Source organism: Erythrolamprus reginae, chromosome 1 (genome assembly GCF_031021105.1).
Source record: "Erythrolamprus reginae isolate rEryReg1 chromosome 1, rEryReg1.hap1, whole genome shotgun sequence".
Lineage (NCBI taxonomy): Eukaryota > Metazoa > Chordata > Lepidosauria > Squamata > Dipsadidae > Erythrolamprus > Erythrolamprus reginae.
The window spans coordinates 51,713,498-51,730,699 of record NC_091950.1 but is presented as its reverse complement, the minus strand read 5'-3'; the positions used below and the strand labels follow the sequence as shown (position 1 = coordinate 51,730,699).

General features: G+C 34.4%; 1 protein-coding gene across 6 annotated transcripts in view; it reads left to right on the top strand.

Moving 5' to 3' along the window:
• Positions 1-15,409, top strand: part of EML1 (EMAP like 1) — a 277,513-nt gene extending 262,104 nt beyond the window's left edge. For all 6 annotated transcript variants that reach the window (XM_070752543.1, XM_070752505.1, XM_070752497.1 and 3 more), the window contains 10 exons: positions 99-253; positions 1,046-1,171; positions 1,840-1,971; positions 5,139-5,206; positions 7,883-7,971; positions 9,327-9,424; positions 10,499-10,586; positions 10,741-10,836; positions 11,554-11,684; positions 14,032-15,409. In XM_070752543.1, the coding sequence (XP_070608644.1) occupies positions 99-253; positions 1,046-1,171; positions 1,840-1,971; positions 5,139-5,206; positions 7,883-7,971; positions 9,327-9,424; positions 10,499-10,586; positions 10,741-10,836; positions 11,554-11,684; positions 14,032-14,157 (1,109 nt within the window). In that variant the 3' untranslated portion in view covers positions 14,158-15,409. The remainder of the gene's footprint in view (positions 1-98; positions 254-1,045; positions 1,172-1,839; positions 1,972-5,138; positions 5,207-7,882; positions 7,972-9,326; positions 9,425-10,498; positions 10,587-10,740; positions 10,837-11,553; positions 11,685-14,031) is intronic.
• Positions 15,410-17,202: the final 1,793 nt, after the last annotated feature.

The following is a 17,202-nucleotide window of genomic DNA, read 5'->3' as shown; positions in this document are numbered from 1 at the left end:
TATAATGGCCACCACACTGTATTTCCTTTAACAAAAGAAAAGCTTAATGAATAAACCAATAAAACATTATTTTTAGTGAGCTTCTATCTTCTTTCCAGGTACCAACAGAATAAGCACTGCAATTCAAGGAGCTCATGAAGGGGGTATATTTGCCCTTTGCATGTTACGAGATGGCACCCTTGTGTCTGGAGGTGGAAAGGACAGAAAATTGATATCTTGGAATGGGAATTATCAGAAAATTCATAAAACTGAGGTGATGACTTCAGGGTTTAAAATTTCCCTGATAATATTTTTATTTTATAGTACATTCATTGTTTTATCACTTGAGACATTTTTCCTTATTTCTTCTAAAAATATTAGTGTGATTTTCGTGACCAATAATTCACCTTTTTTGAAGAGTTTATATCTTTTGATGCTTATTCTACAAATTTTGCCCTTCATATTCCTGTCCTTTAAAATATGCTGTATTTTTAATGGCACTTTGTATGCAAAGATTCAAGTACCTATTTTACCGTTGCACCTTTAAATTATTGAATTAAGAGACTATAGAATGCATACTTTCTAAATGATTATCTTCTTCATTTGTGGGGGAATACTCCTCATAGTTCCATAGACCCATGGACCACTCATCAACTCTCCCGATAGATCTTGAAAGCTGGTGAATAAAATGCTGTCTGGACAAACACATGGTTTTTCTTGTGAAATATAAAAATTATGCATTTATTACACTTGCTTATGGGTTATTTTGGATTTGTAATTGAGAGTGGCTACTAATCTCTCAGCTTTTCCTCTGTGTAAATTTTGTTTCTTAGGAAAGAATAGTAAAGTTCTCAGCAGTGCTCAGGGAACCCTTAAAAATGGTTTATTTCGAGCAAAAGAAAATGCTCTCAACTTCATTGTTTTCTGCTTCTTTTAATTAACAAAAGTTGCTTCTGTCTTGCTTCCCATTTCATTCATATCTTTATATAAGCACTATAAAATAGCATACTTGAAAAATAATTATATACACGGTCAATTTAACTATTTCAATTTTTTTCTAAAACAGATTCTGGAGCAGTTTGGTCCTATAAGAACAATAGCAGAAGGGAAGGGTGAAATTGTTTTGATAGGAACCACTCGAAATTTTGTGCTCCAAGGTTCTTTATCAGGAGACTTTTCTCCCATTACCCAGGTAGTTATTATTTCTTAATACAATCTTTCCCTAATACCCATGTTTTAAAAAGATTAAATATATTACTTTTTAGGAAAATGCATAATAAACCTGAAACAAACTATTCTTGCAGATTAGTTGAGAACTTGCTAAATAAGTGGTAATTTTATAGAAAGTCCATGTAACCTTTTTACAGACAGGGAATATAATTTTTAAAGCTGTATTACTAATAAAAGGACCAGATGTGGAATTATCTGCACTTCATTTAAAGACAATAATCCTGGATTACTAAACACAGTATGCCTAAGCCTTCCTTTTTACAAACCAGTAAATTAATTATGTATAAATAAATTAGCATGATATTTGAACCTTGACATTATAGATTACCGCATACAGACAAGCCAGGATTATTTCTTTTTACCAAAACAAGTAGACTAATTATATATGGCTAAATTAGCATTATATTTAAATGTTGAGTTCAAATATAACCTTTGGCCCAGATATAATCTAAATAGATTGTGCCTGGGTTGTGTAGTAGCTTCCATATGTGTGTGAAATCAAATGAAACTAAATGTAATGTGCATCATCAAATACCTTAATCATGTAGTATTTTGATAGGATTTCTAGCTTAATGATGCTATGCAAACTATTGTTCATCTACCAAAGAAATTGTTTCCGTGTTCATCCAGGGCCATACTGATGAGCTTTGGGGACTAGCAGCCCATCCCACCAAACCTCAGTTTTTTACATGTGGGCAAGACAAACACATTATGCTCTGGGATGCGAACAGTCATCGTCCAATCTGGAACAAAATCATAGAGGTATTTTTTTCTTAAAAGGGCAGTTAAAATATATATTTGCCTTTATAACAAATTATTAAGTGAGAAATTATGAATATTTTTAGAACTGTGAGCTGTATCCACTTTGGACAGGCAAATCGCCACTCAAAGTAGGCAAGAACAGAATCATTGCTGTTATGTATTTTTACTGTGTCTTTGCTTGGATATATACATGACATTCATCCCAATACAATGTTGAGTCATCTCAATATTCATTCATATGTTCACCAACTCATGCATTTACCACCAAATAATTTTCTCACATACATAATATACATCCAGTAAATTCCCACTTGATTCACTTTTATAATATCAAAGCTTCCAATTCATACAATTCTTTTCATCCTGCTTGTGAGAATTTAAGCCCTTTTTCATCATGTAAGATTTCCAGGTATCCACTGTTTGAATGAGAGAAGAATCCCCCGTTTCCCTTTACTAGAGACTTTAGCAAGGAGAATGATAAATCTTGCATAATGGTGCACTCTCAAAGAGACTGTTCACAGTTAGAATGATTTGATAGAAATTGTTCATTCATTTTTTTTCATATAATAATGACTTCTCAATCAATTTGGATAGTCCGTTAGATGCCCTTGTAGTGCATGAGCCAACACCATATGGACAATTACCGATATCATGTAATATGCTGAGGATTTCATGACATGACAAGTTTTTAGTTTAAGAATGGTATGCTTCAACTTAAAAGACTCAACATTTGAAATATCATCCACAGGAATACTGTACAGGCATTCACCCAAGCTTCATACTTCCTGAGTAATCACTCAGTAAAAATATTGATTTAACAAATCTCAGTTGAGTTTATTTTGAATGCTGAAAAAAACGGTTGAGTAATCATAGTTTAGTACTTGACTAATAGGTAACTGTGATCCTTGCCAGATTAATTTATTTGTATCGGCTGAAACGTGGCCTCCAGGAAGGACGTCTTTGTGACGTCAAAGCTCCGCCCATGGAATTCTCTATTGGGATTCCCCACCTCCGTTTGAGCCTCCAGATCGGCTGAAAACGCCACCGCCGATCGCAAAAACAGCGCTCCACCCGGTGAAGCCGCCCAGCTGTAACCTTCTGAAACAGCCTGGCGCTTCTCAGCGGCCTCCGGAACCCGAACCCGAACTTTTGCCAAACTTCCAGGTTCGGCGTTTGGGAGAATGCCCAGAAGCGCCCGGCTGTTTCAGAAGGTGACAGACGGGCGGCGATGCTTCTCCCGTACGCCGAACCCGGAAGTTCAGTAAACGTTTGGGTTCGGGTTCGGGTTCTGGAGGCCGTCGAGAAGCGCCCGGCTGTTTCAGAAGGTTACAGCTGGGCAGCACCGCCCAGCGGAGCACTGTTTTTGCGATCGGCGGCAGGTTTGTAAGTCGAAAAAAGTTCGTAAGAAGAGGCAAAAAATTTCCGAACCCCGGGTTCGTATTTCGGAAAATTCGTATCACGAGGGGTTCGTATCACGAGGTACCATTGTATAGTCTTTCTGGATTATTTATGCATGCTCAGCTTTTGAGCATGCATAAATAATTTTCCTACTTAGCTATATTGTGGATTTTCCTGCATCTGCTAATAGCTCTCTTTTGTGTGAATGGTACTGTCATGGCAACGTAAGCACTCAAAATAGAGAGAATGTCATGAGTATGTTTTGGAAACATAAAAATGACTGTTAGTTTATTTGCATAAAATAGAATATATTTCCGATTTATTTATATTTATATAATATATAATATATTACCGTATATATTATAAGGCATCCCAATTCACAAATATGAAAACCCAATATAAAAAAAATAAAAAGCAGTCTCCCCCATATCCCCCATTAATGTCAATACAGAGCAAAACCATATAAATTTGATCTTTCAGTTATAAATCTGTGTAATTCTAACTGGGACCCCAGGTAAATTTTTTATTTATTAATTTTTATTTAATTTTATTTATTTGTTATGTTTTGTTTTGCTTATTATTTTATTTATGTAATGCAATCTAGAGTTATTTGTTCATTCTTTCTTGTATAGTTTCATTGTGTGACTTTATTTGGCAAACCTCTCATTATAACAGTGGGCATAAATTTGGGCAAAATAAATTAAAATGGATTAAACTTATTTTTTCCAAGAAGATCCAAGCAATCCTTATACTTTCTAGTTCATCCAATGAATGGTTTTCATGTTATAGGGTAAAGTGTAGGGGATTCTGGCTTGAATGTCATTTTGATCTCATAGGTGACAGGAGATGACCAGGGCATGAGTAACTTTGAGCCTCTTGATTCAGGAATGGGCACAACTGGCACACAATATGAAGCTGTGCAAAGGCCCTCCAAGCTCTTACTGCTCCTACTCTTTAAACAGAAATTGAGTCCAGGAGGACACCCAAATTTCACAATCTGTTTGATGCTGCACAAAAGATGGTAAAGTCCCTGATCCAGAAAGCCCTAAGACCCAAAGAATTCAGTCTTGCCAGGATTTAGTTGAAACCTATATTTCCTCTTCCAGCCCCTTTAACAGGAGCAGCATCCTGTATGGGTCCAATTTTCTTTCCCAAGTGGGCTCAAGGATTTATTTGATTTTGGAAAGTTCTCGATACAAATATTCAGTTCTGGAATCCTAGTATCATTTAACTTCATTTCAGTATACAGTATTGACCTTAACATCATTTTTTTTTAAAAAAAAGCATAATTCTGTTAGATAAATTCCTTTCAGAAGTCTCACATTCAACAAAAATGGTTTCACATTATTAGTAGGTTCTTCATCCTTATGTATTAATGACTTAATATCTTAAGAACTTTATTCATATTATTGGTGATAGCTAAATTTCTTATATATCTTTCTCTGAGTATATGCTGTATCGGGATAATCATACTTTCAATGCCACAGTTCAATATAAATATTTAAATTATCCTTCAAACTTCAGATCACAAAATTAATTTTTATGGCTTTGAGGCACTTCTTTCCGGAATATGTGGAATAATCCATTTTCTTTCTGGCTCAGGTAGTATTCCTTTATCTTTTCCAGGTTTACCTTGCCAAGTTAACTGAGTTGTTAACACTTAAAACAAGAATAAGAGCGCATAGACTGTGTTTTCTAATGATTTGCTTTATATGTAAATGTTTGAATGGCTATAATTGAACAAATATAATTATTTTGGAACCTTGTAGGACGCAGCACAGTCTTCTGGTTTTCATCCTTCAGGGTCTGTTGTTGCAGTAGGAACGCTCACTGGAAGGTAAGTCTTAAATATGTTGCTAAGGTAATGGGATTTCCTAGGCACTGAATGCAGGTAGTCTTCAATCTACAGTCATTTGCTTAGTGACTGTTCAAAATCCCAACAGCACTAAAAATAGTGACTTACAGCTGTTTTTTTACTTCTGACTGTCCCAGTATCCCCACAGTCACATGATCTAAAACTGAGTATGATGTATTTGTAACAGTTACAGTGTCCTGGGGTCACATGATTGTCATTTGCAATGTTCCCAGCTAGCTTCTGACAAAGTCACTATGGGAACCTGGATTCACTTAATGTGCATATAATTCACTGCAGTAATTTACTAACGTCCATGGCCAAAAAAGGTTGTAAAATCAAGCACAACTCACTTAATAACCACCTGCCATGAAAATGTTGCTCCCAATTGTTATAAATTAAGGACTATTTGTATTCACACGGAATAAAAGAGAAATTATATCCTGAATGTCATATGTCATTCTAAGTAATTTCATCCAAACTCATATAAAGATTGACCATTGTATATGAGTTAAGATAGCATTTCATAAAGGAATAATAGTAATGATTCTACTAGTAATCATTACTTGCACATCCCCATGCTGAATTGTTGATATCTCAGATTTTAAGTATTCAACATTCTGAAATAACATTTGATCTCATGTTCAAAGCCTAGGAATATAGGATATTTGTGCACCAGTACAACTCCCAACTAGTCTGGGTGGTTCACAAATAAAACATAAAAAGCAATATAGTGGTATAGTAGAACAAAAAAGGGCAAAAATAGACACAGCTAAACCTGGCTCAAAGAAACTTTTTAGGGCTGTTTGGTACATCAAATGCTACCAGTATATTAATATCATATGAGGTTGATTATGCCTAGTTTGGGCAGGTTTTCATTAGGAAGCCCCTGGTCTTATGTTAGGCTCAATATCATCAAAGGCAAACAGTCTTTTTGGCATCAGGACCGGTTTCATGAAAGAATGTTTTTTCCACAGATCTGAGTAAGGGATGGTTTCAGTTTTGCTCACTTGTCTGTCACTCACCTTCAGATATGCAGCCCACTCCTTAACAAGCCATGGACCAATGCCAGTCCATGACCCAGGAGTTGGGGACCTCTGAACTATGACCACATTTGTTAAGTGAATCTTTGCAGTTGTTAAATTAGTAACATGGTTATTAAGTGAATTTGATTTCTCTGTTGACTCTGCTTGGCAGAAGGCTGCCAAAGGTGAGCACATGACCCTGGGATACTGCAACTGTGAGTCAGTTGCCAAGCATCTGGATGTAAATCACGTGACCAGGGGGATGCTGCAATGGTGATAAGTAAAAAATGGCCGTAAATCATTTTTTTTTGTATCAACGTAAGTTTGAATGATCACTAAATGAACTGTTGTAAGTTGAGGATTACCTGTACTAGGATCTGTCTTGGTTTTGTTATTTGACGGCTAGGGATAAGTTTTTTGAATTGTTTGTGCCAGTCCCATGATTGAGCCTTTCTAATCATGATAGCTTTGTTGTAAGCCGCCCTGAGTCTCAGGAGAAGAGCAGCATAGAAATCTAATAAACAAACAAACAAACAAATTTTATTAAACACACTGATTCTGCTGCTCTTTTGCAGGTAAAATTCCCCATCATCTTAAAAAAAAGATTAGTGCTTAAAAGCTATGTTGGACACGTGCAATTTTAACTGCTACACAATGCTCATCACTGTATATTAAATCAAGAAGTTGGAAAGAGCAGTAGCCCTGCAGGCGCAGGAGTTTTTACGTGTTGTATCCTGTAACAAGTATTACTTTGTGTGTGTGAAATAAGAGAAGGCAAGCTTGGGGAGCCTGGTTTCAGAATTTTAGAGATACCTTTGTTCTGGAAAAGATCGTGGTTCCCGTCTAAATGCAGATTTCCACTTGGGGTCGTCCTGGATCCAGTTCAGTGATGAATGCCATTTAATACTGTGTGTTTTCCAAGAAATATATTTTATTACAGCTGAAAACTAGTTGAGTCTTTGTCTGGAAGAAAGACTTGGGATCAGTAACTCAATTGTAGATAACATGAAGCCTGGATTATTTTAATTGGCTTTTTATTAGGTAGCTGTGGGACATGCTTTAGAAATATAGATATTCCAGGATTCCACTACATGGACAGTGAGTGATGCTTCCTGAAGGGATCCAAGTTACCCTGTTTGAAACAGACTCTTTGGTTGTTGGATGCGTTCTGTGTTCAACTCAGGATGTTCATAACGATGTAAAAATATATACTACAATGTGTGGTTTAGGCCCATGTTGTGTCTAGTCTACCCTACATTATTAGGCTATATTTTTGTGTGGTTTAAGCCATGGCTACTTTGGCATTAAAAACTAATTTGACTTTCTCTAATGGGATCCATATCACAAAATAAATAACTTCTGGGGTTAAAACAAAGTTCTTTCCCTTTTCAATTTATTTATTTATTTACAACTTTTACTTAATATTTTAGTTTCAGTGCTAAAAATTATAACTCTCATCCTTTTAATGTTTACAGTAATACTTACATCCCTTGTGAACCAACAGGAACTGTTAAGGGGTACCAACACATACTTTTTATGTGGAGGATACAATGTTGTAGAAGCTGAACTGCTATCTTTGATCTGATTCAGCAATTTTCATATGAGACAACTTTTCCCTCTTACTGTTTTTTAACAGGTGGTTTGTGTTTGATACTGAAACTAAGGATTTGGTCACTGTACATACAGACGGAAATGAACAGCTGTCCACAATGCGTTACTCACCAGGTTTGGAATTGTTTAGTTTGGCATCATTTAATCAGTTGTTTAATCAAAAAAGAATTTTCATAACATAGTTATTAATCTCCATAAATAACAGTTTTGCAATTCTTGCTTCAGCTGCTCAGAATCTCTGGAAATATAAAAAAAGCAAATAGTTAATATATTTTTCTTACATTTTGATTTGTTTAATCAGAATACCATTTCAACTGAAATGGGAATTTCTCCCCCCACCCACCAGTTGCAAATTTGTATCATTTCATTTCATGACTTGACATTTCAGTCAGTTCTTTTTATTTAGGTGTGGTGTCTGGATTAAGCTTTTGCCCCATGTTACTAGAATCCCTTTGAAAATAGTAGAATAATGAAGTGTTTTGTCAAAAATCTATATGCATCAGGTTTGTCCTAATCTAAGATGAATAAATAAATAAATAAGCGAATATAGTAGAATTTAACTGCATAGGTGCAATTTCCCTGTAGTAGTGAGAAGCTTGGCCAGGGCATATCCTAATCACTTTTGGAAACCAGATACCTCAGTATCCAATTGCTGTTAAGACTATGTCTTTTGCCCATTTGTCACCAGTGAACCATGCTAAATGCTTACTTTTTATATTGACTCAGCGCAACGGACTTGTGCATTCATCCTTTATGATCCAAACTATCAAGTGTTGCTCTTTTCATGCATTGAACTGAATGAAATATAAGAAATTAATTTTATATAGCTGTCCAGCTCACCATGGGCAGTGACTATGGGCAGCAAACCAAAATCAATAAGAACAATAAATAAACAAAAAAAAGAAATATACAATATAAAAATCTTATTAATAAATATAATAAAAGCAAAAATACAGATTGCCCTCGAGCAGCTAAATAGGTCTTATGTTTTCTAATATCTTGTGGTGTTTATGCTTGAATAAAAGGTCTTGGTGAAATATATAGTATATTATAATCCTAGTACAGTAATTATTAAAACCTCTAATTGTATGATGGTGGTCACTCAAGGGGGGCACCTACAGTACAATTTTTTTGTACAAAACAAAATATGAATAATAAAATTAAACAAATCCTATGATAAAAAATCAGCTAAGAATATGGTTTAAAAATAAGTCATCACAGCTCAACACCATACCCCACAAGTTTAAAAATCTCATTGAAATTATTTATATCAATTGATAAACTTAGATGTCTTCATTCTCTGAAATAAAGCCTAAGATTTAAGCTGAAACATGGAAAAATTCATGTAGGCGAAAGGGATATCTTGCCAGTGCCTTATTGTATGTTATCTTATTTCCAAATATCTTTTAAAAGTGCTAGCTCAAGTTATATTTCTGCTTCATCAGCGTTTTATTGTTTCTGTTTTGCAGATGGCAACTTCTTGGCAATAGGCTCTCATGACAATTGCATTTATATATACAATGTTAGCGACAATGGAAGAAAATACAGTAGAATTGGCAAATGTTCAGTAAGTCATAATCTTGTTATATTCTTAGGCATACAAGCTTATTTTTGTATTTATTTAATATTCCCTTATTTTGATTTATTTAATATATTGAAAGTAAATAATTATTTGAATATAAATATTTGGAAATATTTAATTCAATTGAAAGATTAATGTATATTTAAATGATTACATCCATCCTAAGATAAAATACAGAAAATAGTATAAGGGCAGACTATAGATGGACCATGAGGTCTTTTTCTGCCGTCAGACTTCTATGTTTCTATTAAATATTCTTTGTAATTGTGTCTACCCTGGGATAGTATTCTTCCCCTAAAGTGTACATGGCCCCAACTTTGTTGGTCTTTTAAAAGGTCTAAAAGCATGGTTCTTCAGGATTAGAATGTTAATGATGTCCTGCACTGATTGAGAAGTTGAATAGAGTGAGTTTATAGACATATTTTTTTTGCATTGCTTCCAGGTAGACTGTAACTATAATTTGGGGTTCAAAAACAAAAGAGTAAATAATCAAGAATTTGTTGCATTTATGAACCGATAATTAAAATCATTTTGAAACTGGAGAATGAGCAGCTGATTTCCCATTCTAATTATACAGTCAGAGTTACCATGAAATAAATACTCAAGGCAAATACAAGTTTTTAAAGTCAAAGTATAATGGTTTATGAGAAAGATGTTGGGATACTGGACAAAGTTGCTGCCAAGAAAATGGTCAGCTAAGAAACAGCTTAATCCATAGTTGATGGCGAGTGGGACAAAAATCTCAGAAGATATCCTCTACCCCCTTTTTTGTATTTGTTTTGGACTGTAAAAAATGGTTTGGGGAAGAGAGAAATGTATTTTCAGACTTGCAAGATTCTGTCAATGCAGCTTTACAAGTAGTATTAACTCATCTGGCCATGTTTCCTATTTAGTTTGCCCCGTGAGGTTGAGTACTTCTTGGTTCTTTTGATTTTTCAAAGTGAAAATGGGGTTGTTAGTTTTTTAGTCACTCTACTGGAAACATTCCACAACTTCTGGTTTGTTGCAACTATGTATAATGTTATGCTACTGCAATTAATACAATGCATCTCTTCATAGGGTCATTCCAGTTTCATTACTCATTTGGATTGGTCTGCTAACTCTCAGTATCTTGTGTCTAATTCAGGGGACTATGAAATCCTATACTGTAAGTAACAAATAGTATATTGCCTTGAATGCAGATTTAGTTCTTTAGTACAGAGAAGATTATCTTTGATATTTTAGTTTTCAGTTATTATTGTCCTAAAGCTTTATCATTAATGTTACATCTATTTTCATTCCCCATTCTTTGTTCTTAATAGGGGTTCCTTCATCTTGTAAGCAAGTAGTAAGTGTTGAAACCACTAGAGATATAGAATGGGCTACTTACACATGTACTCTAGGATTTCATGTTTTTGGTAAGTATATGACATCTCTTGTAACATGTTAAGTATCTTTTAATTTTGGATCTCCTTGTTTTATAGTATAATTTTTAAAATCTGATTGTTCAATTTTAATATCTGTATTAATATCTGTTTCCATTTCATGCTTGCATTTTTTATTGTTACGGATAAATGATAAATTTAATAGCACTACTACTGTTATTACTACAGTGTAATTAATAAATTCAATTTTTCTTTTTTCACAACAGCATATTTGGTCTGGTATCATACTTTGTGCTAAGCCATAATGAGCATTATATGACTTTATTTATTTATTAGATTTGTATGCCGCCCCTCTCCGTAGACTTTATATTGGACCATCTTATTAATCTAGCTGCCTTTATTTATAAACCTTGGTTTATATTATATAGTTTAGATCAGCTATTGTCATATATTGGACAATCCATGGTTTAGTCATGATATATTTACACAGTCTACATTTTGTAAACTTGTACATATATCAGTCTAACAAAACGTTTTTTTCATTTAAGCCAATACTATATCAAAGCACATGTTTCAGTCTCTGTTTTTATCTGGGAGATCCAGATTCTGGTACATGGCAAGAAATGAGATCTGGATTGTTTGATGCCATATTTTAAGCAGTTCAGAAATATAATGCAGATAGATGAATAGTTTTGGCAAGAAGTGGGGTCTTCAAAAATTTCATATATAAATGATTATTTCTTGTTTTAGGTGTGTGGCCAGAAGGTTCAGATGGCACAGATATAAATGCCCTTTGTCGCTCACATGAAACAAATTTATTATCAACTGGTGATGACTTTGGCAAAGTACATCTCTTTTCTTACCCATGTTCACAGTTTAGGGTAAGACGTCAGCTGTATTAGAAACTATTTGCATAAGTTGTTCTGATTAAAACATTCATACTATTTAATTTGAAGGTATCTCTTATTTGTATTCTCTCAACTTTAGTAACATTGTTTCAGTTATTTTTTTAATAATTATAAATTAAATTATGTTTAGAATTAGATTTGTTTCTTTCATTGAATTTCGTGCAGATTTAGATAATACTATATCAGTGTAACATTTTATACCATATTCAGTAAATACATATATTGGTCTATATAGGTTTCCTCATTAGCATTATAAAATTGTATTGCATGATATTAATTAATTTAGATAAAGCTCATCACCAAAGAATTATAGAATAATTCATTTAATATATTACAAAACAGAAAACATTAAAGGAGTTGCATGCCTGGAAGAACTTAATAATTTGGTATCTGTCTTATCAAACAAGCTAGGAAATGCACGTACACCAAATACCAATAGCACTTAGACTTAAATACTGCTTCATAGTGCTTTACAGCACTCTGTAAGTAGTTTTAGAGTCTGCATATTGCTCCCAACTATCTGGGTCCTCATTTTACTGAGCTCGGTAAAATGCAAGCCTGAGTCAAACTTGAGCTAATCAGGATTGAAGGAATCGAACTCTTGCAGGGAACAGAGTTAGCCTGCAATATTGAATTATAATCACTGTTACCACTATGGGCATCAATGTTATATCCATTCTTACTATTTTAAATTGGCTTGCTTTCCTTTTTTATAGCTTTCAAAATATACTGCTCAAAAAAATAAAGGGAATACTCAAGTAACACATCCTAGATCTGAATGAATGAAATATTCTCATTGAATGCTTTGTTCTGTACAAAGTTGAATGTGCACAACAGCATGTGAAATTGATTGTCAATCAGTGTTGCTTCCTAAGTGGACAGTTTGATTTCACAGAAGTTTGATTTACTTGTAGTTATATTGTGTTGTGTAAGTGTTCCATTTATTTTTTTGAGCAGTATATATCCTAAAATCCCTTAAGGAATCTGATATGTTACAGATTATCATGTGCCTTTTCTTGAAAAATTAGTGTCATTATTTTTGATGTGGTATTCACTTCTAGGAAATATATTGCTCTATTAAAAAAGATAAATGTAACCCCTGTGGCTTTTCAACTATGTGAATTGGCCTACTGATTCTTAGTCTTATCAGTGAATTAGTGGCCACAGGTAAGAATGCCATTTTGAAACATTAGAGACATAATCATTATCTCTGCTCCAGTGGGAAGCTTGTTTAAATGTAGGTTTAAATATTTAATGCCCTGGCCTGCAGTAATATTTTTTTTTAAGCAAATTGTTCTGGAACCAATGCAAATTATGCTGCGTAATCTGGTTGCCAATCAAATGAGGAGTTAGATGTCTAGGAATTCCCACATTAGAAGCAGTGAGAAGCAAATGCATTTGAAAATCTATTTGTCTGTCTGTGGAGATTCCCAGTCATCCAGATCATGGTTGTCCCAAAGGTGCTTTTTCAAGAGGCAACTAGACTTCCTGCTTTTTTCTTTTAAGATGTTTCACTTCTCATCCAAGAAGCTTCTTCAGCTCTGACTAGATGGTGGGGAATGTCAGAGCTGAAAAATCCTCTTGGATGAGAAGCGAAACATCTTCAAAGAAAAACCAGAAGGTCCCCTTGTCTCTTGAAAAAGTACCTTTGGGAAAATCTCTTTGTCTGTATACCATATGTTCCTTTTATGCTAGATTAATATCCTGGTAGAAGAGAGTCAGTATGGTCCAGTGATAATAAAAGCCTAGAAAGAGAGTGAGTCTGAGTCCCCTGCCAGGCACAAAGGCAGTTGGGTGACCTTGGGCCAGTCACTTTTTCTGAGCCCTAGCAAGAAGGCAGCAGCAAACCACTTTTGAAATCTTGCCAAGAGAATTGCAGGGCTCTCTAAGCAGTTGCCAGAAGTCAACAGTGACTTGAAGACATCTCCCCTCCATCCCCCCCCCCAAATTGTGGCGGCAGCAACCAAAGCAAATCTCCAATGTACATTTATCAAGGAAGTATAGGTTTTAACCATAAGCATAGTGATGTACCTTCCTGCATGGCTGATGGAAACAGAAATAATGCCAAAAAGCATTTTCTTGTGTGTTTATTTCCCAGTCTAACTTTCATCACTGATATTCTCTGGTAGTTGCCGGTCTGGTCTGGTCTTGTTTATCTTCCAAGCTGAGTCAAGGTCAGACAGGTGATCACCTGCTGAATAACATGACATTATTTCTCTCTGGGTTGGCCTGTAATTATTAGCTATAACTGACAGGTTTTGTTGTTCTTTATTAATTCTGACTGTATTACTGAATGTGCCTTTTTATTAATGTCTTTCAGGCTCCAAGTCATGTGTATGGTGGACATAGCAGTCATGTAACCAATGTAGATTTTCTGTATGAAGATACTCATCTCATCTCCACAGGTGGAAAAGATACTAGTATTATGCAATGGCGAGTTATTTAGGCAAATACTTGCATGAAGTTGTATGTGCGAACAAGAACTGGCCTTGCATCAAAGTTCTGTACAAAATGTATATTGAAAATTTAACAGTATGGTTACTGTCTAGCCTAGTCACTGTGATTTTGAAAATTTGAAATTCTTACAAACCTCAGGAAAGTTAAGTCCTTGGCTACTTACCATAATTATTTTGATTATTCATTAAGCATCACTTCAAAAAACAATTATCATCTCTTTATTGTACATTATATGAAGAAATTCAAGTTTAAAATGAAGTAATTGCTTGAATATTTATGCAATATAAATGAAAAAAATCTATGAAATAGTCACCAAAAAGCTTATTCTAATATTACACATGGCTGCTTTGCTGTTTTATTGTGTATCAGCTTTGTACTGTCTAACTACATTGTCAGAATATCAATGATTGCATAAATGATGGTACGTCTATTTTTAATAAACAGTGAAGAAAGCAGACAGAAATTTTAGACCAAGATGAGATAAGTAAATAACCATTAAACACTGCTGTTCTGTGTTGTTCATTTCAGTGGAACCTTCATAGGTTTGCCTATGAAATGAAATAAAAGGTTCAAACATTTTGGCCAATTTACTACTAGAGTTATAAATCCTTTAAAAGAGTAAATGTGAAGATTAGAATGTTCATTGATTTGCAACTAAAGAATTGATTTGAGTAAGATTAACACTGTTGGATTGCGCTTTGATTTCATGGTGTCTGAAATTATACATAATATTACATTATACTACTGTACCTATGCTGCAGAAATCCAGATGAACACCAGATGGCAGCAAGGAGATGAAATATTTTTTTCTGCCATCTAGCTGAATGGAAGGGGAAAAAAGTTCTTACTTACAGCACAGAGGTGGTAACCCTCAATATGGACTACCACAGTTTTAACTTGAATATAGGAGCAGTAATTATAGCTCCAATTTAAATTGAAAGATTAAAAATTAATGAAAATTTCTTACAAATAATGACCTGTCTGATCCCTTCTCAGATGTTTGGTTAATAAGAGGAAATCATTCTGTATGTTGATCAGCATGAATGTTTATACGTGTATAAAAATGTTAGAAATTCATAAGAAATAGTGAGTTATTCAAAGCTTTACTTGTCTTTTGCTTATGGATATTGTATATTTGTATTTTAAGACTCAGTAGATCATGTATAAAGAGATCTTTTTAAGCTTACTATGAACCAGCAAAGGAAATGGAAAAATAAACATGTGAACCATTAAGAAAAAAATTCTGATCCCTGGGGCAAATGTGTTTGCTATGTTTTTAGAGGTGTCAGTGAAGCAGTGTTCAGTTCAAGAGGTCTGTGTCCCATTCCAGAGGACGCCTGATGTCAAATCACTTGATGAAATAAAGTTTGGGAATGCCCCACATAATATTGAACAATTTTACCTTTTTTTGCTGTTAACTTTGCCATTGATTGTTATATATGGTACAAGAAGATACTGCATTTTGCAATTAAGTAAAACTAGAAATAGCATAAAATAGCTCATATGCCCATAACATGTTTTGTTTAATCCAGGGGTGTCAAACTCACATCACCATGTTGTCATCACGTCCCCCCCTCACTAAAATGGTGGACGTGGCCAGCACACAACATATCTGGCCCACTGCCCAGTTTGACACCCCTGGTTTAACCAACTGAAAAGTACTGTTCATACTTGGGAATCTATGTAAATATTTGAAATGAACAAAATTATAAGCAGGCTCTGGAAAGCTAAATAATAAATGGCTTTTTTCCTCAAATGGAAAGGGAACATTAAGCTCCAGTTTTTAGAGGCTGAAGTTTTAATAAATTGATAGCCTTTGAAATTACATTTCCATCATGGTACATTGAAATTGCAGGACACCAATAAACATCAATGTATTGTTCTGATTAAAATTGTATGTTTCAATATGAGTTGAATTTGACATTTAAACTTTTTAATGTACTATACAAGAATATAACTTTCCAAAACAATTTGAATATGCATGAATTTTGCTGTTGTATTTGTAATTATTAGCTTTTATTCAGAGAAGATAAAACCGGACTATTGGTGCTGGATTCCTATATACAAAATTCATTGATAGAATTTATTTGTCGTGTCATGTATCTAAGTGTTTCTCAAATAATGAGGCGGGCCCCCCCGGGGGGATGTGGAGCAATGCCAAGGGGGTGCGGGATCCCAGGGAACATGCTTTTTCTGCCACAAGGAGTAGGGATTTTTTGCACTGAAAAATAGCACATGGCACTGAGCAGGAGATATGAAGTGCAGATAACAAACCCTTAAGAGATACCATAGAAAAATATTTAACAGGGATGAAAAGAAAGGAGGAGAGAGACAGAGGTCATAAGACAAACATAAATCTCCCAAAAACTAAGACGAGGAAATATGCCGAAGCATATGTAGCGCTTGGCTTCACTGGGACTACGGTGGGAGACAAGGAAAGACCGCTATGTTTACTGTATCTAAAAATGTTGGCAGGAGACAGCATGAAGCCAAATAAATTAATGTATCACTTAAACACATTATACCCCAATCACGCTGATTAGCCACTTGATTTTTTTCAGTGAAAACATGCTAAATATTGCAAATAATCATCCCAGGGGCATGAAATGTTTCCTTCTTCCTGGGGTAGGGGGCGTAACAGAAAATAATTGAGAAACACTGGTCTAAGCACTTGAAATAAATTTCAGTGAATATCAAAATCAAAATAATATCAAAATACAGTATATCAAAACATCTAAACTCAGTACAACGTTTAACAAATCAGTGCTAGATAAATTAACAATACTTTAGAAATCAAAACTGGAGAAAAAATCAGAACAATTCTAAAATTGGGAAAATATACTGAAAATACAAAGTTAAAATAACTTAAAACATTTTTTCATATACTACTCTTTCCAAAAGTCTTAATAAACATTTTTCAATGGATATTAAAATTTTAACAATGCATTTATCCAGATTAGTAGGATGTGAACCATGGTTATTACCTCTGAGTAATTTCTATTCTACCCGTAAAAGCTCCCTTATCTGGCTCCAT